This window comes from Malus sylvestris, chromosome 15 (assembly GCF_916048215.2).
Source record: "Malus sylvestris chromosome 15, drMalSylv7.2, whole genome shotgun sequence".
Taxonomy (NCBI): Eukaryota; Viridiplantae; Streptophyta; class Magnoliopsida; order Rosales; family Rosaceae; genus Malus; species Malus sylvestris.
Window position 1 is genome coordinate 20,559,541 of NC_062274.1, and position 21,957 is coordinate 20,581,497.

At 37.4% G+C, this 21,957-nt stretch overlaps 4 protein-coding genes across 4 annotated transcripts; 3 read left to right on the forward strand and 1 right to left on the reverse strand.

The window, feature by feature from the left end:
• Nucleotides 1-403: 403 nt before the first annotated feature.
• Nucleotides 404-4,805, forward strand: LOC126604409 (uncharacterized). The gene is made up of 15 exons (XM_050271661.1): nucleotides 404-745; nucleotides 918-999; nucleotides 1,103-1,744; nucleotides 1,987-2,152; nucleotides 2,261-2,413; nucleotides 2,614-2,711; nucleotides 2,838-2,929; nucleotides 3,043-3,113; nucleotides 3,208-3,343; nucleotides 3,580-3,639; nucleotides 3,720-3,802; nucleotides 3,884-3,960; nucleotides 4,049-4,119; nucleotides 4,282-4,339; nucleotides 4,487-4,805. Exons 1-15 carry the CDS (start codon nucleotides 516-518, stop codon nucleotides 4,607-4,609), a joined length of 2,142 nt encoding a protein of 713 aa, XP_050127618.1. The 5' UTR covers nucleotides 404-515; the 3' UTR covers nucleotides 4,610-4,805.
• A 659-nt stretch (nucleotides 4,806-5,464) lies between these two features.
• LOC126604607 (uncharacterized) lies at nucleotides 5,465-8,184 on the forward strand. Its single transcript, XM_050271894.1, has 5 exons — nucleotides 5,465-5,795; nucleotides 6,296-6,459; nucleotides 7,180-7,255; nucleotides 7,555-7,624; nucleotides 7,726-8,184. The coding sequence occupies exons 1-5, from the start codon at nucleotides 5,639-5,641 to the stop codon at nucleotides 7,844-7,846; spliced, it is 588 nt and encodes a 195-aa protein (XP_050127851.1). The 5' UTR covers nucleotides 5,465-5,638; the 3' UTR covers nucleotides 7,847-8,184.
• A 146-nt stretch (nucleotides 8,185-8,330) lies between these two features.
• On the forward strand, nucleotides 8,331-11,594 carry LOC126604606 (protein FMP32, mitochondrial-like). The gene is made up of 8 exons (XM_050271893.1): nucleotides 8,331-8,663; nucleotides 8,756-9,056; nucleotides 9,309-9,440; nucleotides 9,558-9,617; nucleotides 10,723-10,799; nucleotides 10,909-10,965; nucleotides 11,074-11,140; nucleotides 11,229-11,594. Exons 2-8 carry the CDS (start codon nucleotides 8,856-8,858, stop codon nucleotides 11,346-11,348), a joined length of 714 nt encoding a protein of 237 aa, XP_050127850.1. The 5' UTR covers nucleotides 8,331-8,663; nucleotides 8,756-8,855; the 3' UTR covers nucleotides 11,349-11,594.
• Nucleotides 11,595-15,029: 3,435 nt separating this feature from the next.
• LOC126605883 (cytochrome P450 84A1-like) lies at nucleotides 15,030-17,193 on the reverse strand. Its single transcript, XM_050273328.1, has 2 exons — nucleotides 16,168-17,193; nucleotides 15,030-15,893 (listed from the first exon to the last, which is right to left on the reverse strand). Exons 1-2 carry the CDS (start codon nucleotides 17,095-17,097, stop codon nucleotides 15,273-15,275), a joined length of 1,551 nt encoding a protein of 516 aa, XP_050129285.1. The 5' UTR covers nucleotides 17,098-17,193; the 3' UTR covers nucleotides 15,030-15,272.
• Nucleotides 17,194-21,957: the final 4,764 nt, after the last annotated feature.

The window sequence follows — 21,957 nt, forward strand, 5'->3', positions numbered from 1 at the left end:
TCACGGTAACATCTCAAACCTACTAGACTGTCACAGTCACATGTAACAATTTATGAAGATGGATACATTGTTTGTTTTGTTTTGTTTTTGTTTGAGAACATCGATATTTTATATTAAGAGGAGGGGGAGTTCGGCTAAGCCACATAGTAGGCAACCTAATTTGGTATCGAATTCGCTATTCACAATATTCAAACCTAAACCTTTCATTTTCAAGCGAAGAGGAATACCACTAGAATGTAGTACTGAGTGGCTGGAAACATTTTTTTTTTAAAGGGAAATAAATAAAATACTTTGACTTTTTATTTATTTTATAAAAATGAAATAATTTGACTTAAGAAATTTCATGAAATAAATAAAACTATATAAAATAAACAATATGAATTGACATGTATATCAAATGTATCGAAAACAACTCTTCACGTTGCCGCGTGGACAAGCAATGTAGAAGTAGTCAGGACAAATTTCAGGATTTCAAAAAAATTTCAGTTCATTCGAGGCTTCAGGTGGCATCACTGATGGCCCCGCCGTCGTATCTGACGCCGACGCAGCGGTACGCCGCCGGAGCTCTGTTCGCGTTCGCTCTTCACCAGGCTCAGATCCACCAGACGCGCCCTCTGCGATTGTCATCACAAGAAGAAGAGTCGACGGAGGAGCGGACCAGCAGCGTCAGCAGCGCCGACTCCGTCTCCGACGACCCGGATCTCTGGGTCCACGAAAACTCGGGTCTCCTCCCACCCGTTTTCAGGTCCACTTTCTTCTTCAATTTTGAGTTTTTTTATTTATTTATGTATTTGAGGTGATCGTAGAAAATTTTGGTTGCCCTGTTTGGGTGCTGAGATTGTTGGGAATTTAGGACAGTAATTCATATTTAGGGATTTGAATTCTAGGGTTTTGATTACCTGAGGCATTGTGAATAGGTTTCTGGAGATTGATTCTGCAGCATGGTCTGGACTTCAGGAGAGTGCTGCTACTTCTCCTGCTAGCCATCATGTTGGAGCTGTAAGTTCGTTTGTTGCAATATCTCGATAAACAATTTATTCGGGATTTTTCAGGTTTCGGGTTTCGTTTTTGTTATTGATTTTGATTTTGATTTTTGTCATAGTTCTTGAGGTTGCTTGCTGAAGAAGGTGGTCGTGATGGTAAGGATGCTTCAGAAAATTCAGATCAAGAGCTTGCGTTGTCAAAAGGTATTGACGCTATGGCGTCTAGCATGGAAAAGGATCACGAGTCTTCCCAGTCGAAGATGGAAAAGCATCGTGAATATGAAAATGAATGTCGCGAGAAGTTCTCCACAACTGAGGTGAAAGAGAACATTGAGGCGGCGGATGGGAAGTTGGGAACTTCACAGGAGAAAGGGTCCACAGCTGTGGTGAAGCAAAAAAGGGAAGATGTGGATGAGCATTTGGAGAAGCTGATGGAGAAATGCTCCACAGCTAATGTGAAACAAAAAATTGAAGAAGTGGACTCGCAATTGGAAAATCTGCATGGGACTGGTGGTAATCTGGTTAGGGTTAAAGATGCGGTTGTGTCTACCAGTGACATTCGTGACAAAACTATTGGAGAGTTGACAATGCTCAGTTATGAGAGGAAAGTTACAGTTCTCTATGAACTTCTTACAGCTTGTCTGGCTGATAAACGTGAAGAGAAGAAGAAATGTACCCGTCGGAGAAAGGGTTACGATGCTCGGCATCGTGTAGCTCTGCGTTTGCTAGCAACTTGGCTTGACGTCAAATGGATGAAAATGGTATGTGTACTTGTCCCTCTGAGTACCCTATTCCAGATATGCTTAGGTAGATAATGTTCTTACTTATGTTAGGTGTCTAGAAGGATGATCAATATGAAAAGAAACCTCGGCATTTTTATCATTAATGATAACGATCAGATTAGTATCTTATTTTGACACAAATTGACCGTAACTGCATTCCCTGATTGTTTATGGTGATCTTTTATGATTCCCCCCCCCCAAAAAAAAAAATTGCTTTGTAGGAAGCCATTGAGACAATGGTTGCTTGCTCTGCAATGGCATTAGTAAAACAAGAAGAAGAAAAAGAAGGAACCCAATCACCAAAAGACAAATGGGCTAAATGGAAGCGTGGTGGTATCATTGGTGCTGCTGCAATAACTGGAGGAGCGTTGTTGACAATAACTGGTGGTAATGGATCCTAAAGATTTTTTCCTTGTTGCTGGTGAATTTAATTTCCTATCAGATTTATAGGTTTTGGTTCTGCATTGCAATTCATGTAGTTTTACTATTCTGCAGGACTAGCAGCCCCCGCAATTGCTGCAGGACTTGGTGCTCTAGCTCCAACATTGGGCACTATCATCCCAGTCATTGGAGCAAGTGGGTTTGCCGCAGCTGCAACTGCTGCAGGATCTGTTGCTGGTTCTGTTGTTGTTGCTGCATCATTTGGAGGTGATTAAGTGGTTAAGTTTTTGTTTTTGGGGGCTTCTTTTAGAATCTTTGGATTTAATATTTTGTTTATGTGGGAAATATCTTCATGATTTATATAGATTTTCTTACTTAGTTAAAATGTTTTCTACAAACAGTTTCATATTTCATATTGCTGTTTTGCAAACTAAATTATGGATTATTGCTCATTCTGTCCAATCAAGCTGCTGGAGCTGGACTCACAGGGAGCAAAATGGCTAGAAGAACTGGAGGTGTCGATCAATTTGAGTTCAAAGCTATTGGAGAAAATCATAACCAGGGCGTGAGTTTGGCTATCCTCTCTCTCTCTCTTTCTCACACACACATAGAGATATATTTCTCTATCTATCTATCTATCTATCTATCTATTATTGCTTCAAACTGTAATTTTACTCACTTTATGTTTCAGAGGCTAGCAGTCGAGATCTTGGTTTCAGGATTTGTGTTTGATGAGGAAGACTTTATGAAGCCTTGGGAGGGACATGATGACAATTTGGAAAGGTAGTCATTTTACCACTCTCCAACATGTTTGAAAAACTTGAAATTACATGAGTGTTAATCCATAAATGGAATGAATAGACGATTTATCTATTTTGACCTTAATGAATCTATAGGTATGCAGTGCTCTGGGAGTCTAAGAATTTAATTGCAGTGAGCACTGCAATTCAGGATTGGCTTACCTCAAGTAATTATTTTGGACCCATGGCTACTATTTTTTTTAGTACTACTATGATGATAAAAGTTGCCCGGGGTAATGATTTTGCCACTGGTTGATGTAGCACTTGCAATGGGTTTGATGAAGCAAGGTGCAATGATGACTGTGTTAGGCACTCTTGTAACTGCATTTGCTTGGCCAGCAACATTACTTGCAGCTACTGCTTTTATAGACAGCAAATGGGCAATTGCCGTGGACAGGTCCTTTTTCTCTCTTACTGGGAAGAGTGGGGAAACCTCTCGTTTCAGTCACTTCCTATTTACATATGGTTTCCAAAAGCTGTTGTTATGATTGCAGGAATTATTCATTAGATGGTACGAAGCACTTTGTGATGAACTGTCCTAAGAAGATATTCAAGTTTTAGTAATTACATAAGTAGTATTTGTCATGAATTAATAGCTAGACAGCTAGTTCTACTTTTTTTTTTCAATTCCAGGTCAGACAAAGCAGGAAAGCTTCTTGCTGAGGTGTTACTAAAGGGAATTCATGGGAACAGGTATATATCGTAACTTCAAAGCACTAACATTCCTGAAAAACCAATCATAACAAAACAAAAATCCATTTTGTGAATTTCAGGCCTGTAACACTTGTGGGTTTCTCACTTGGAGCACGAGTAATTTTCAAGTGTCTCCAGTGTTTGGCAGAAACTGAACATCATGGTAAGCGATAATAAATTGATAGTTTCTTATCAATCTTCTCTACCTGAATTAATAGTCGTTATTTATTCTCAATATTGGCAGCTGAACTTGTAGAACGAGTTGTTCTGCTTGGAGCACCCATCTCGATTGCAGATGAGAAATGGGAAGCTGCTAGAAAGGTTATTAAAATTCTTATTTATTTAATTTTTTTTCCACTACTGAACTTTGCAGAATTTACATTTTTTTTTCTCGTCCTGCTATTTGCAGATGGTGGCTGGAAGATTTGTGAATGCGTACTCCACAAATGATTGGATGCTTGGGGTTGCTTTCCGTGCTAGGTATATGCATAATGGTTGTTTTGGGGGAGCCATTGGTCACATACACACATACACACATACACAAACACAAATGAGAGTTCATCTCGACCTTGAACTAGCTTACGAGCTGATGTTAATTTGTTGATTTCCCACGACTGTAACTAATGATCACGTAATGAACAGTCTACTTTCTCGAGGATTAGCTGGAATTCAACCAATCAATGTTCAAGGGATTGAGAATGTGAGCTCTCTCTCTCTCTCTCTCTACTATTTGATATCGGATTGAAGATATTTCTTTCAATTCCTTGCTTTATCCAATGCTTTACAACCATGTCGGCTTTTATGAATAATCGCCTTAACAATATCAGTATTTTTTCCGTTTTTGCAGGTGGATGTAACGGACATAATTGATTCGCACTCTTCCTATCTTTGGTCTACAAAGCAGATCCTGGAGCTGGTTGAACTGGAAGGCTATTATCCCGTTCACAGGAGCATGATTTGCATAAAATAAACTTTACCTTGTGCTACATCACCTTCTTTTCTTAGTTTCATTCCCAGTTTATTAGTACGAGTTTCGTATTTGCAAGGACCAAGAAGAGAGAGAACGCAACTGGATCGAGCTTCTTGCTTCGTATATCTTCCATATATTTGTAAGAGAACAAAAAAAGGTTCCATTTTTTGTGAATAAAATGTGTACATATTGTGCCTCTTGCACTCGCAGAAACAGGTCCGACTGAACCCGCCTATATACCATACCGAATTCCACCGCCCCCAATCCCCTTCCTCGACGGTTGTTACCACCGACTCCCCTGCCCCCTCCCTTTACATTGCTGGCCACCGGAGTGAAACATATGGAGTAAATTGTCCCAAGGGTTAATACACATGAAAAGCTTTTGCTATTTTTAAAACTTGAACGGAATTGATCACATCGACTAACAAAGTGAAAGAAAGATGATTATATGAGCTTAATGCAAAACCCATGAATTTGAACTTTCCATTCAGCTCATTTTGATAAACAAAAGAAACTTAATGCTAAATTTACCTAAACTACGAAAAGAAAGATTAGAGATTTAGGGCTCGTTTGGATGTGCTTTTAAAATGACTGAAAACATTTTTAGAGAAAATGTTTTTTGGTTCCAAAAGCATTTTAAGTGCTTTTTCAGAATTTACTTGCGTTTTTACTAAAAATTGGTTCCAAAAATATTTTTATTAAAAGTGCTTTCAGTCATTTTAAAAGCATATCAAGTTAGTTTTTATAGTAAAAAATGTAAGATTTTAACGAATTTAACTAAACTCGGTTGCGTTGCATATTATTTTAAAGGAATGCTAAAGCTCAACTTTAATCATAAAAATAAAAAAAAATAGTCCGGTAAATTCGTAAGCGAGAGGAGAGAGAGTATTCCGTGCGAGTTAAAAACCATGTGTGGGGCCACCCGAGCAAAATGGGGGTATACAAACGAGACAGCGACCGCGACACGATGAGAAGAAGACAGTCACAGATGGCACAGTGACGACGACGAGGAGGAGGAGGAGGGCCGCCATGGATACGAACAACAATGGCAAAGACGAGCTCCCGGACCAATCAAAAGCCTCCAAAAAAGGCAGATCATGCAAAGGAACACTCTATTATTCCTCCGCCCTCAAATCCAAGGTTTACAATCCTCTCTGCGTCGGCATTCCTCGCGCCATCCCCGAAGGTCTCCTCTTTCCCTTTTTCTCTCCTCTTCGCTATTTTCTGTTTGGTTCCCGAGAAATTTTTTATAAGAAAACGTTAGTTCTTCACCAACGCACCAATTTTATTACCACAAATCTTACCAATTGCGGAACTTTTGGTACTCTTTCTTTTGAATTTTGAAAACTAGGGTTTCAACTTCTGGATTCTGGTTTTGTATTGGCTTGAGTTTATTGCAAAAGTTTCTCTTTTTTTCGTTTTAGCATTTCGCCTTAAATTTGAGATTAATGATGATAATTTTGCTTAGGAAATTAACCAAAGTCATCACCTTTGAGCTGCAATCTGCTTATATTTTCATATAAAGGGTTTATCTTTCTTCGCCATTTTTGCAATTTAGATTTTTGAACCGCCCTTTTTTGTAGTTGAGATTGTTGGTTTGGTGTTTTTTCTTCTTTTTGTCAGTTGAAATTCGTTCTATCGTTGTTTTATTGGACTAGCTACTAATATGCAGATTTTGGTGACCAGTGCCTCAGTCAATAGTTGCAGAAACTGAAATGAAAGCTTCTAAAGATGATCGACATCTTACTGAATTTCGTTATGCTTGTGCTGGTTACTCTGTGTATTTGGATCGAATTACGAAAGACCATTCCAAGGAACAACCAGAATTGCCCGTTTGCTATGGTCTCGAGGTTAAATATGTCTCCTCTCTCCTAAGCCCTCACATAAAAACACAGAGAGTAAAACATTCTATTATGTGCTAATATGAGATGTGGGCAATTGACCTTAACTGATTTCTTCAATACATGGAGCTTTGTAAGTCGTTTTTCGTGTTTCTTTTATATTAATTGGATTAGCTTTTACTTTTAGCCTTTTAGGGCTCATTTGATGCCTAGGACAGGACCGGAATGGATAACTCTTATAATTCACTTGACAATAGAGGTGAATGATTTTTCATTTTGAGGGGAGTAGACATGGAGGAGGCTGTCCTTGTAATCCTACAATTTTGGGGTGATTGCAAGGGATAAGTTTCCTTGATGGGTTATCCATCTTCTATCTTCAAAAAGTTGGACGCAATTTTTTCATTTATTCTGTAACATACCTTAAATATAGTGAATTATCAAACCTAATCCAAACAAGCCCTTGAATAGTGAGCTCTTATCAGATCATGCTATACAAGATCTAAATATATTGCATGATAACAAGCTATGAACCATTCATAAGAGGATGTGACTTGTGAGCTTCTGGTGCAATTTGGAGTTGGATCAATGCGTTTGGTGCTTATAAAACTGGAAGTAATTAAGTCTATGCAGAAGCTGACTTTCTCGACACATGAAATTTCTACATAAAGTGCTTCTCCCTACATTAATCTTTGTTTAGCCAAGCATTGTGACTGACATGAGTTACTGCAGCTTTTGGTTGGCAAAAGAATGAATCAAAAGACACCTGCTGCCGCTCCTGTTTCTGCCCATGTCCCTCACAAACGGGGTAAGGAATTGAATTTTTGTTTACCCGCCTTTTTTCCCTTGTATCTCTCTTTCTAGGTTTTGCCTACAATAGTTTGCCTCCAATATAGTCAAGACGTTTCCTGCAAAACTGGCACGCAGATAATGAGGTCGCGTAAGTTACTTTGGTTGAACAGATTTTCACATTAGTTAGAAATGATGTATAAACTAGTGTTTGGTTTCTAGAATGATTTCGAAAAGTACCTGTGCACTTAAGTTAAGGTCAAATGTTACATTAAACATTTGTTGTCGCTTTATTTATCGTCTGTGATTACCTTTTAGATGATCATGAAGTCCCTCAGACTCAGAGGCAGCAACCGACTCAGTCAGCCGGAAGTCTCTTCTTCAACAGGCAAGCATAGGATTCTTCGACTATTCAAGTGACAATTATGGAATCCTAGTTTTCTGAAACGTTATGCCTTATTCGTAATGGGTTTGTTAATGAATGTATAGGTTTACAAGAAACGCAGATCTTGTTGCTTCAGGGGTGACTAAGAACATACGTAGAGTTGGGAAGTACATAAAAGGAAGTATCTACGAGTTTCTATACTCGTACAGAGGGCGACCAAAGTAAGATTGCTTGTTGAAAAAACCAGACGAATAAACAAATAACTCGAGAAGCAGGATTCGGCTTGATTCCATATCTGCTATATTCGTCTTCGAGTCAGCTTGATTCCATATTTGCTACATGACAATCGTTTACAGTACTTTTACGTTACGATTCTTGTATATAACCCTTGTAGATAACTTTCCCATCGTAGAACTGGTCGCGTGACTAACATATGAGCGTATTAGTGTAAGAGAAAAGTTATATTCATGGGTTGTATACAAGATTTTTCTAGTTCATGTAATGCGAGCAGATTTATAAGAGAAACCTATGTGCCTTGAGACAATTAGGGCCTATTTCGGGAAGCCCAAAATCACTTATGAAGAGAAGCGCTTCAAGGATTCTTTTGTATAAGTGATTTTATGCAAAACGATCAAAATTAAACATTGAAACAACTGATAACGCAAGTGCTCTGAAACTTGATTAGAATCTATGAACTCTCAGATGAAGCCAAAAGCATCTGTCACGAAATTAGCCGTAACCCGTCGAAATTGAATTCCTCGAAGGAGTAAGACAAAATTTGGAAACTCTTTCCATGTTGGATTTCTTCCAAAAAAAGAAAAGAAAAGGTTTGCGCTGTTTGGCACACAGGCTAATTTAACCAAAGGAGGCAGCAAACCGCGAAATCAACAGGATCTCCCGGTACCCTCCATCTTTTATGTTTCGCGAATCTCGAGACGGACAGGGGACAACAATCCTATCCAGTCCTCCAGGATCTCTCAGTGGGAAAATTACTATGTATTGCTCCTAGCTCTCCGGCTCGTAACTTTCCGGATAGGGATAGGCACTGGATCGGATTGGATTTTCAAATTGTAAGTGTAATCCTATCGTTTTCTCGGCAGCCAAACGGTCAACATTTCTTTTCCGTGCGTGCAGATTCACGGCAGCCAACCGATTGAAGATTTTGATTCGGAATCGATTGAGGGATTGAGATTGAGATTAGCATTGAGGAATCAGGTGCGGAAATCGAATTCGAATGGCCGCTGCTGCGGCTTGCAGACGGGTCGCCCAATTGGGCACCGGGTCGGGGATCGGATTATCCGGTTTCGGAGGGCCCGGTGTTGCTTCGAGAACGGTGTCTCCGTCGGTGGAGTACAGGCATTTGGATTGCAGGCTGACTTCTCAGCTAGTCAAATCAAATGGAAAGCGGTTGTTTCTCGTCGATACATTAGCTCTGGTGAGTAATCGAATCGCTTTCTCTTGAGAAATGATAATTTGAATTTTTGAAAATTGCATGATTGAGAAAAGACGTGATACAGAAATGAGTTCCATGGCGTTCTAGGATTCATATAGCCGACCCCATTTAGTGGAAAAATGCTTTGTTGTTGTTGTTGTTGTTGCATGATTGTGAAAAGTCAAATGATGAAAAATTTACAGTGAGATTAGAGAAGTTGCAGTTGTTGGTAATTATGTGCTGCATTGTGTTTAGGTTAGGAGATTAGAGGGACAAGGCGTCCCCTCAAAGCACGCGGAGGCGATAACTGCTGCCATTACTGAAGTTTTGAATGACAGCTTGGAAAATGTGTCTCATTCATTTGTTACCAAAGGAGAGATGCAGAAAGTAAGGAGTCTTCATGTTTACTCTAATTTCCCCGTTTACTGATTACGTCTGTGTATGTTGTCGTTCATCAAATCATGATGCTTGTTCTAAACGTATGTTTTGCGTAATTGTTTATAGACGGAGATGATCCAAGAATCCAACTTGTCCAAATTCAAATCCGAAATTCAAAGTGCGCAGGTACTTACTAGCTCTTTCCGTTAGTCATTACCAATACTATGAGATCGTGGTTTGTATTTAGTTGTAGCTTTTTCTTCCTGGTTATGTTGATAATTGGATGATTCTGTTCTAGTTGCCGTTTCAAATCTTATTACTGTTATGCATGCAAACATTGACTGATTGGAATTTCTGGATTAAGCTTGGTCTTTATTTGTGTTTGTCTTGTGTGTAAATGATTTCCAAATTATTGACGATATGCCAATGGGACTGCATTTTGGGTTTTCAACGATGATGTTGTCTCCAAGCTCCTGTTAACATCCGTAGACATGAATGCAAGGCTACTTGTAATTTTCAGTTGCACTATTAGTGATCTTCATGAATTATGTGCCCTGAGCCCCCACCCTTTTTGTATGCGTATGACGGCATTATGATAAATGATTGGACCCCATCCTGGCATGGATCATATATATTGTGGACATCAACTACCTTCTTTTGGATGTTTAGTAGTGTTCATGTACCTAAAATATGATGTCTCCATTTTCTGAGTGGCTGTTGCATGGTGGGGTGTGCTTCTGACTGTGGATCTTACTGGCAGCCAAACATTTAGGATTTCAGCCATACGTTTAGTTACTGTGGTCGACATTTCATCTCATAACCTCCTACATTATCAAAAGGGTTATTCTCAATTCATAGGTTCCAGCATATATGGGCACTGGAATGGAATCAAACAATCCATTTGGAACCAATGTTTTATGACATTGACATTTTTTCAGTTTATTAGAATGGATTTGAATTATCTGTATTTCTACATTTTTTTGGAGCTGAATTTATTTTAGTTCAGCCGCATAATTGTTCCGGAATATGAATTCCTTAGTTGTTACTGTAATTACATTTTTCAAGGTTGACAACCATGTCTTTATCTCTCGCCCTTTCTTTATCACAAGAAGGATAGTTATGTTGTTTTTCGAAGCGACCTTGACGTCATTAAGGTCTTTGTTTAAAAGTTCCTGGAAGACTTTTCTAACGAGGCTGGACCTCGATGTTCCATAAACAATCATTGCAAAGAAAAATAAATGTAGCTCCTGGGATATTGCCACTGGTTCTCTGAAAAAAATATGTTATGCAGGGACACCATTTTTCTTTGTTGCAACACGAGACTGAAAAACTTCGGAATGATATAGAGAAGATGCGCAGTGAATTGAGGTCTGATTGGTGTAGTTACTTTACCGTCATTATCTGTCTGTTTCTATGTGAATTTGTGGTGGCTTTCTATAATCATCATTACAGTGCAAATGTTTTCATTGTGATGCAGGTATGAAATCGACAAAGTTACCGCAGGACAGCGGTTGGACTTGAACCTGGAAAGAGGGTACGTGAATACGTTAAATAATGCATAGTATTCTCTGAGTTCGTCAAAACCTCTGTTTGAGTCATGATATTGGCTCTCTTTGTTCATTCATATGGTTGATAAATGCAGGAGGATACGAGAAGAGCTATCTAATCAGAATGCTGAAACAAATAACCTAACTAACAAACTTGATCGGGTAAGAATTGGGTGACTACTTTTTCAATTAGAACTAGGAGTGCACCGCACGGTCCTTTCACTAACGCTTACTTACATATTACTATCAGGAAATTCATGCTTTAAGGGCTCAGGTGGAAGCAGCAAAATACGATGTCATAAAATACTGCATAGGTACTCTTGTTTCGATATCTGCTGTCGGTCTTGCTGTACTCCGTATCCTGATGTAAACTTGTTCTATGGATAACGACGACAAATCCCAATAGGGGAAAACTGGGAAATGTTCCATTCTTTTCAAGCTGTTGTAATTTTAAGAAATGTGATGAAGATGTGAAAGATAAGGCGTAGTCATTACATTGTAAGTGGGATCCAAGGAAGAATTCAATTACGTAAAACTCAACTTATTGTCCCTTTTTTTTTTCCTTTCAGTATTTGTTGGTTAAGGATCTGATGTATTGAGTAGTTTCGTTTGTCAATTTTCCATTGAACTTGTACCCTACTGCCGATTTTCCCGCTAAACATTTAGTTTGGCAATTTTCTTCTTGAACTATTATAAATTGCCAATTTCCCCTTAGTGTCGTGTTTTGTCACCTTCCATTCGGTTTTACATTTTAGAAGAGCCACGTGTCGATGTCGGTCATTAAATGTTGTTTGTTATTTGTTCCTCTTCTTTTAAAATTTTATTTTTTAAATAAAATTTAAATGAAATGTGAACGACCATGGAGGGAAAAATTGGTTATATGCAATAGTGTAGGGGGTTACTAGTTAAAGGATAGTGTGATTCACATCTGTTTTTACTTTTCACGCATCCTTGCTAAGTTTTTGTCATTGCTCTTCAATTGATTTGACCAGATGACCGAAAAATGTTCAAAAAAGTAAAAATGGTGTGTGGATAGGATTACCTCTAGTTAAAATTCAAGTTCAAAGGGAAAATTTGATAATGACGGACAGGACAAAATCGACACAATACTATTCTTAAATTTCAGTAAGTGATGGGTTGGGTTTGGCTGGGTCAACACCTTTTACTCACAGGATTTTGAGCTGGTAGCCTGGTATAGGCCTTAGTCAAAATTTGGCCCAATAATAAAGGGATCATACAAGAAAAATACTTCGACTTTTTAAGTGGAAGCATTTCGCCACAAACAGTGCATCCTCTGAGCTGGGATCATACATGTCAACTGTCATCTGCTCTCCCTGCATATCAACATGTACAGGTCAAAATTTGACCTCAATTAGGAATGAGGATCTTTTTCGGATTTTTTTTATGAAGATATCATGATTCTTTATTCGTTTATCGTATATTATGCGGTCATAAATTATTATAATTGTTTTATTTAAAATTAAATATAAACAATACTAGATAAAAACTGATCGTACGAGGTATGATAAATGAACACAATTAGAGAATCCTGAGATCCTCACAAAGAGGATCCTCATTCCTCAATTAGTACCCCTCCAAATATTTTTCCCTCACTCCTCTTCCTCTAAAGAAATGAATAGAAGTTATTAACATAATTTAATTGTGATTGTTAAAATTGAAGAAGACCAGAAGAAAAGAAAATTTGAAGAGAGAATTATATTCCATCAATATAATCTAAGTGCTGTAAGTGCACGCAAAGCAACTGCAGACTTTTCTTTCCACTTATTTAATATGTTAAAAAAAAAAAACAAATGGAGATAATAGATTGGCAAATTGGCAAATGCAAAGATAAATAGGTTGGTGGCTCGGACTGCATTAATTTGGACAGGTATTCAATCCCAGTCCATCAGCCAACTCAAGTTAAATAACCAAACCACCCTACTTTATAAAATATGCATAATATTTGATACACATATCCCCTACTGTATCTGATTGGATTCCTTTTTCATGCTCCTTGTATACTCTGTCATCCATATTCAGGGTAGTTGAGGATGGAAAATATCGGATGGCGTCCCTTTCCAGCTCTCTCTTACTTACATAAACACAATCTGCTTTCACACACACATATGTAGAGAGTTACAATACACGAAGGCATATATTTTGACATTCATTTTTATAATACGTAGAGTCTATTTTATATGTATTTTGACGATCAAAATTGTCTATATTTTATTATATCATTCATAAATCATTCTTATAAAAAATTGTGCAAATCCAAGACTATTAAGACATTTATTTGTAGTGAAGAAAATAAACGAATATTGTTCTACAATGAAACACTAAATTCAATCAACAATCATATGGTTTCAAATTTAGGTGGTTTTTGGTAGACATTATCTTTAAGATAAGACATAAAAAAAAATTAAGACATAAAAGATAGACGGCTGGATCCCTAAAATACATTACAAAGTGAGTTCCATAAAAATGTGTATCAAAATGTGTCACAAACGTGTCCCTAAATCACAACATATTTATATATTTTTTTATACATATTATTTTGATTCATGATCATTGATACACATAGAGGGCATTTGTTGCACCGGACTGTTTCAGACTGAATTAGCTTCAAGGACTAGACTTAATTAGATTGACTTAGTGAAGCATTTGGTGTAGTATTAGATTACAAATAAAAAAATACTATAAATTTTATTAAATTATTAACCTCTTTTCTATCAAAATTAATTTCTTCTTGCAATCCTTCTCCTAGCAAACTCTGCTCAACTTCCCCTTCTCGATTTCTCCGGCATGCTCCTCCACTTACCTCTTTATAGTACAAGGAAAAGGCCTCACGTCCTCCTCACTTCACTTTTCACTGCCCACCTAAACTCAATATATTCATTCTCTCTCTCTCTCTCTCTCTCTCTCTCTCTCTCTCACGCGCGCGCGCGCACACAAACAGATGCTGATGCAGCTCAACAAGGCATTTACGACACTTCCTCCACACATAAATCGGTTGGAATGCACCATCAAGTATGTTATATGATATACGGTACTTCTTCTGGTCTTATACCACATTTAAGGTAGATACATAATTATACACAATTGGTTACAAACTTTCTTAATTACTAGTATGTTACAGATAATTTTGTCTATATATTAATTAACTTTTTAACATGATGAGAGATAACAAACAGTTGTATACAACTAGTTCATAAACAAGATCTCTTCGGGTCACTAGCTAGGGCACTTGTCTTGCAAAAATATGGAGCCACCAAAATGCATCAACCTGACTTGGGCACCATATATAGAGCCACGGGTAGTGCTACTTACACACTAATTTTTACTTCTCACATACTATTTTCAATTTTCGGTCGCCGGATTGAATTAATTGAAGAAGATCAATAAACAAAATTAATAAGAGTGAGAGAAGTAAAAAAAGGTGTGTGAATAGCACTACCCTAGAGCCTTCTTAATTATATTTAGATTTATATGTCAAAGTCCTACCAACCTTAATTCATTTTCACAATCATTCACTTTTGAGTAATGCTAGGGAGATTAAATTTGTAGACTAAGTTTTGTAAATTAAATGATATGGATATTGATGATTGGATTATTACTTAAACGTTGATAAAAGTGCTAATTTCTTATTAGTGACACATAATTTAGTTTGCAATTTTAGTCTATAAATTTAACCTCCACAGCATTACTCTTCATATTTTTTATGTAACAATTTTAACCACAAATAAATATATAAGTGACATGCAACAGTCAACTTAAATGTCAATTTTCACAACTGCTGAGGACAGCGTGAGCTATTTCTATCGTAAGCATGATTTAACATTATTCTACCGTTGTTCAAGAGCTAATTTTATTTAATCTTTATTCATTCATTTTTAAACAAAATAATTCTACTATTGCGCCACCGACCCAGAAAACAAATTGAAATCGTAACATAAGCAGTCCATCAATTTTTCCACCATGACAAATAATTTTTGTAACTCAGCCATTATATTTTTATTTCAATACAATAATAACAAAACAAAACAAAAAGGAAAAAAACAGGAAATTAACGATAAATTTGCATACATATTAAACAAAACAAAAGAGAGTGTCTATATACACAAAGAGAGTGAATTAAAAATTCCCTCACAACTGTTCATGTTCTCTTTGTAATTATTTTGTTTTTCAAAAGAACAATAAAAAAACGCTTGCAATTTACCTGTGCAGTTTTCACAGTATCATTACACTCCAAACAAATTCCACCACTGTTTCTCTCTCTGTTTTTTCAGCACCATCAGAGTGGACAAACCACCCTTTTACTCGGTACGGCGATGAGTCGACTCGCTCTCGGAGCGGTGAGTCCAAACACGTCGTTCATGTCGAGCTCACTAGGTTTCATACCATCAGGCAACTCCCACGTAAAACAATGAAGCAAGTGTGCCACCGCCATCTCCAGCGCGTACAACCCTAGTTGCATGCCCGGGCACGACCTCCGACCGGACCCGAACGGAATGAACTCGAAGTTACTCCCCTTAAAGTCAGGCACACCTTCTTTCAAAAACCTCGAGGGCTTGAAGGACTCGGCGTCCTCCCACGAGTCCTTGTCACGTCCAATGGCCCACGCGTTGATCATCACACGCGATCTTTTGGGAATGCGGTAGCCGGCTACTACAGCGTCCTCCGAGGTCTCGTGGAGGAGTAGTGGAATTGGTGGGTGGAGTCGTAGTGTCTCTTTTAGGGCACATTTTAGGTATGTCAACTTCTCGAAGTCGGTCTCTTCAGGTCGACGGTCTAGACCCACCACGTCAGCAAGTTCTTGTTGGACCCTCTTTAGGTCCTCCGGGCTCTTCATCAGCTCCGACATGGCCCACTCTATTGCCGACGCCACAGTCTCCGTCCCGCCAAACATTACGTCCTGAAAGTACGTAGCATATATAATTAGCTTATTAATTTGCATATACAGCATGTTATATACCTAGTCAGATCGTCAATTTAAACAATCAGTTTCAAAATAATATAATATGTTAGACTTTCTATCTTCATTGTCTCAATACGCAATTAATATATCTGATCAGATAAAAAGAAAAAATTAGCCAAAAGTTTAGTCCAAGAAAACAGGTTACATAGACATTCAACCTGTGGGGTTATAATATAAATATGTGATATGAAATTGTGTAATAGTTATTTACCATGATGATGGCCTTGATGTTATCCCTAGTAAGTTTGATGGCGTTTTGCAAATTATCTTCAGATTCATATACTTTAGCTTCTTCACTGTAAAAAGCCAACAACTCATCCACCATGTCCGTTTCACCGTCACTCACTCCCTTACCATTCCTTTTCTTCTCCATGTGATCATCTATGATGGTGTCAATGAACCGATCCAAGGACTCACGAGCCTTAGCGAGTCTATTGTTTAGCCCCTGAGGATCAACCCACCCCAGGCTAGGAATAAAATCAGCAATATTAAAAGCTCCAAACAATTTGGAAAATTCCTGCAGTATCCCAATAAACTCATCCTGCCCTTCCTGAGAGCTCGTCCCGAACGCCGCCCGATAAATAATATTTTTCGTGAGCGAAAAAACCAACTCTCCGATGTTTACAGCCGAACCAACATGAACTGTGACGGTCCTAACCGATGAGTCCACTTCATCCCTGACAGACTCCCAGGACTCGGCGCGTTTGCGACTAAAGAGCTTCATGACGCAGAGCTTACGCATCTGGCGCCAGAAGGGCCCGTAGTGCGCGAAGGCCATGTCAGCGCGGTCGTAGGTGAGGTAGCTGATGGCGATGGTGGCCGGGCGGTTGGAGAAGATGTTGTCTTGGACTTGAAGGACTTGTCGTGCCACGTCAGGGTTGGAAATCGCAACCATGTGTAAAAACCCCATGCGGAGGTGGAATATGCCGCCGTATTTCTTGGCCAGCTTGGCGAGGCCCCGGTGAGTTAGTTGGTCCATCAATAACATGTTGCCAATAAGGGGTAGGCCTTTGGGGCCGGGCGGGTATGGTGGTGGTCGCCGGAAACGGAAAATTAGAGGGAGGAGAAATAGGAGTGGGATTATGAGCAAGAGTGGTGTCATGGATTGTAAGGGTTGCAAGGACTGCAGAAGATAATCCATATTGTGTGTGTTTCTTTTGTTTTTTGTTTTTACCTTTTTTCGTGGGTATGATTAGCAGAAGTAGCAGGGCAACCTCCAAATGTTGCTAAGTTGGAAGAGATATTATGGTGCCTTTTATATACAAAGTTTGTGCAACTGTTGGATTATTTATTTATTTTTTTAGTGCTACAGTGGAATTTGGTCAGGCTATCGAGAAATCAATAAACTATTTAAAAACAATTGAGATTGTTTAGTTTTGTTTATAGTATTTTTATGGTATGAAAGTTGGAAAAGAAAAGAAATAGTATGGGACAAGAAACCAAGTTTGGGGATTTTTGGATTGAATCCCTTTTTTTTCTCATTATCCAAATTCGAGCCGTTTCGACGTTTATACTATGTTTGAATGGAGAAATTTAAAGTTATTAAGAAATTTTAAAATGACGAGATTTTATTTTCTAAAATTTATGAATTTTCTTATTTGATTAACCTAAAAGAACAATGGAATTGAGAATGGACTTTGTTAATTTTAAACTCTCAATCATAGAAATTGAGAAATGATACCTATTTACATGGAATTTAAACTTGGGAATTGGAGGTCCCAAATTCCAAGTTTTTCTTTCACGCTGAAATTCTAAATTTCTATGTTTATAAATTCAAACAAGCGAATTGGTGTATATCAATTTATAAATTCTGATTTTTATCTAAATTCTAAGTTGATTTCTTTCATCCAATCATAGTAGAGACGTAGGAATTTGATTATAAATATATGAAGTGTGGACTGGGAGTATTAATTAGTTAATAGTAAGACGCTCCACCTAAAACAAACAAGAAATGAGAGAGTTCGTAGAGTCTCCTCATAGGAACGATAGAGTCTACTCATAGGAACAACGTCACAAAATTGCTTCAATTTGACTTTGTCTGAAGTAAAACAACTGATATTTTTACAAATAAGTCCCAAATTAATAAAGCAAATTTCTACGCCACCATTTGTATAACAACAATTATATTATAATTGTCATTTACTATTCAACGTTACATAAATAGTGATCGAGGTTATGGAATGATATTGTTACACTAATGTTTGATGGTTATGAATGTCTTGTTATAGTATAGCGTTTATAGACGCAAGTTATTAAAAATAGACGTCAAGAAATCTCACATTTATCAGTATTCACTTTTGACTCTTTACCTTCACATTTGGTGTTATAAAATAATTTTAACATTCAACGTCTGGACTACAAGAAATATAAGGTTAATTACACCATAATCGTTAAGATTTATAGTCTAAGGTTACACAATAATAGTAAGATTTTAGTTACATAACACATAATGACATCATTATTGTTATAACAATATTAACTTTTACGTTATAGACATCATATCATGTTGTCAAAATACAATATTATTATGCATATACATGATTACAAGAAAACATGGTTTGGTTATAAGATATACCTTATGTGGCGCCTTGAAATAATTTATATGTCTTGGAAACCTAAGTACATCTTAAACAGATTAACACGAAAGAGATATACATGTAATTAAGTTAATTAACAGAGTTTTCGTACAGCAAATGGAATTGATTATCTGAAATTCCTTCAATAAAAGGACTAATAAATAAAACTAAACTTACAAGAAATGAGTTCAGCTCTTGCAATTTAGACAAAATAACTTACAGACGAATCTTGGATAATATGTGTTGACATTTTTTTATTAATGTTTTCCTGAGAAAAATAAATTAATGGTTCTAAAGTTCAACCATGGCTGGAAGGCAACAAGAAGAGCTGCTGCCATTGTGGACTTTCGTCGAACTAGTCACATACATGTGAGGCATATTGGTCCTCTCCACCCAAATATAAATATATTCACCAAATTGATCGAATCTCATGCGATTGTTGATTTGTTTCCTAAAAAAATATCATGTAAATCATGTTTTAGTTATCAGTTGGGCACTCTTTTTAGTCTCTTATATTTTTATTGAATCATATATATATATATGTGTGTGTGTGTGTGTGTGAGTTACATATTGGTTCCTTAAATTACTAGTCAAATTATGATGGTGCTTCTTTGGAAAACAAATCTTGATTTATTTTGTGGGTTTCTTTTTAATTTTTGGGTAAAACCCTAATTGGCTACACCTAACCCCCGATCTCTTCAATGTGAATCATACATGATTAATCTATTAGTAAGTATTGTATCTGAAAGGTGATAGATTTGATGCTCGACCTTATTAGCCATACCAAGTAGTTCTCACGGTTTAGACGTTCCAGCCATTGACGGTTTCATTTCACCATTTCAAACCCTTGTCACCTCACTGCAATATATGATAAATGGGGTTAATTTGTACTTCAAACCTAAGATAAGATTACGAGATTAGATTAGATTGCGTGTTTTAGCATCACCATAACATCATTCATTAGTTTAATAATTCTTCTGGCGCCTTCGGATTTGATTTGATATTTTCCCACTTCTTTTCTCCTAATATTCATTCCATTATATGATGGGTGTATGAACCACACTTTGAAAGGCTTACATCTTTAACAGAAAATTAACCCCAACGCGCTGTTGAAGTATGTCCCACGTCAAAGTTTTGACGAAGTTAAATTATTTTTATATTGAGATTTTTTTAATAAAAAATTTTATTGAGATTTTATTGACAAAATTTCACATATATTTAAAAAAAATCACAAAAATTCACACATATTTACTTTTAAAATGAACATGTAATTAAATTGAAACAACGTTGATATTAATTATGATCCGCTAAACCTTTTTTAAATCTTTGATAAGCACCCGAAAAACTACATATTATTTTAGTTGAAATCATTTTATGGCCAATACTCACCTAAGGAAAGAGATCCTCTCCAGATGTCTTACACCAATGCTACCAGTTCAAGTGATTTGGACCTTTTAAATTTTATCAAACGGTCAAAAATTATCACAATTTTTAAAGGTTCAAAACAAGTGGACCGTTTGATAAAATTTGGAAGATTCGGATCACTTAATTATGTAATCTTAGTGGAAGAGAAGCGGGAGGATCTCTTTCCCTCGCCTAAATCATTACGTGACTTAATTTCCGAAAATTAAAGAAAAAGTGAAGTCTTGAGATGTGGTAGCGGACCACCACTTGAGGCATGAACATCCTTCAAATTTTGACACGTTTTTTTTATAATAAATGTGTTTGTGTTTACTTCCTGCCTGTGTTGGCATTTTATTACTAGTTAGCTTCCTAGTGTTTTTTCTTTTTTTTTTTGGAAAACTATCAAGTAAGTGTTTTAAACTCGGAATTGGAAAGGGATAACGACCACCTCTCAACATCATCAACTCCCATGTGTGAAATTTCACAGTCTTAACTTTGTTGTGTAGAAATTTACATTTTAATTTGAATACTGCTATTCGTATCATTTTTTATCTACTACACACTTTTATTAATTTTTGTTCAGGTAATCACCCAATGGGTGTGGGATAGAGAGGGGGAAGCTAGCCAAATGTGGGATTCCATGGCTAGTTGTATCCGAAAAGTAGCAAAAGAGGTATTAGGAGAGTCCAAGGGCTTTGCCCCACACCAAAAGGAATCTTGGTGGTGGAATGAGGAGGTACAAACAAAGGTGAAGGCTAAGAAGGAATGTTGTAAAGCCTTATACAAGGAGAGGACCGATGAAAATGGTGAAAGGTATAGAAAAGCGAAGCAAGAGGCGAAGAAAGCTGTCAGAGAAGCTAAGTTAGCGGCTTACGACGATATGTATAAACGACTAGATACCAAAGAAGGAGAGTTGGATATCTATAAACTATCTAGAGCAAGGGAAAAGAAGACAAGGGACCTAAACCAAGTGAGGTGCATCAAGGATGAGGATGGAAATGTTCTTGCTACAGAGAACGCGGTTAAAGACAGATGGAGAGGTTATTTTCATAATCTTTTCAATGAAGGACATGAAATGAGTGCTTCTTTAGGGGAGTTGAGTAACTCAGAAGAGTGTAGAAACTACTCTTTTTATCGTCGAATCCGGAAGGAAGAAGTGGTTGTAGCTTTGAAGAAGATGAAGCATAAAAAAGCAATAGGCCCAGACAATATACCAATCGAAGTGTGGAAACTTTTGGGAGAGACAGGTATAACATGGCTCACTGACCTTTTCAATAGGATTTTGAAAACAAAGAAGATGCCAAATGAGTGGCGAACGAGCACTTTGGTGCCTATCTACAAGAATAAGGGCGACGTACAAAATTGCATGAACTATAGGGGTATTAAGCTAATGAGTCATACAATGAAGCTCTGGGAGAGAGTCATTGAGCATAGATTGAGGCAAGAGACACGGGTTTCGGACAACCAATTCGGATTCATGCCAGGGCGCTCAACCATGGAGGCAATCTATCTCTTACGAAGATTGATGGAAAGATATAGAGATGGGAAAAAGGATTTACACATGGTCTTTATAGATTTGGAAAAAGCGTATGATAGGGTCCCAAGAGACATTCTTTGGAGGATTTTAGAGAAGAAAGGAGTACGAGTAGCATATATCCAAGCTATAAAGGATATGTATGAAGGAGCAAAGACTGCCGTAAGAACTCATGAAGGACAAACCGAAAGCTTTCCCATAACTGTAGGATTACATCAAGGCTCATCCTTAAGTCCTTACCTTTTTGCGTTGGTAATGGATGAGTTAACAGGACATATTCAAGATGATATTCCTTGGTGCATGCTTTTTGCAGACGATATAGTGTTGATAGATGAAACTCAGGAAGGGGTAAATGCAAAGCTTAACCTTTGGAGAGAAGTGTTGGAATCTAAAGGTCTTCGCCTAAGCCGATCAAAGACAGAATATATGGAATGCAAGTTCAGTGCAAATGGAGGCCAAAACGAGTTAGGGGTGAGGATCGGAGATC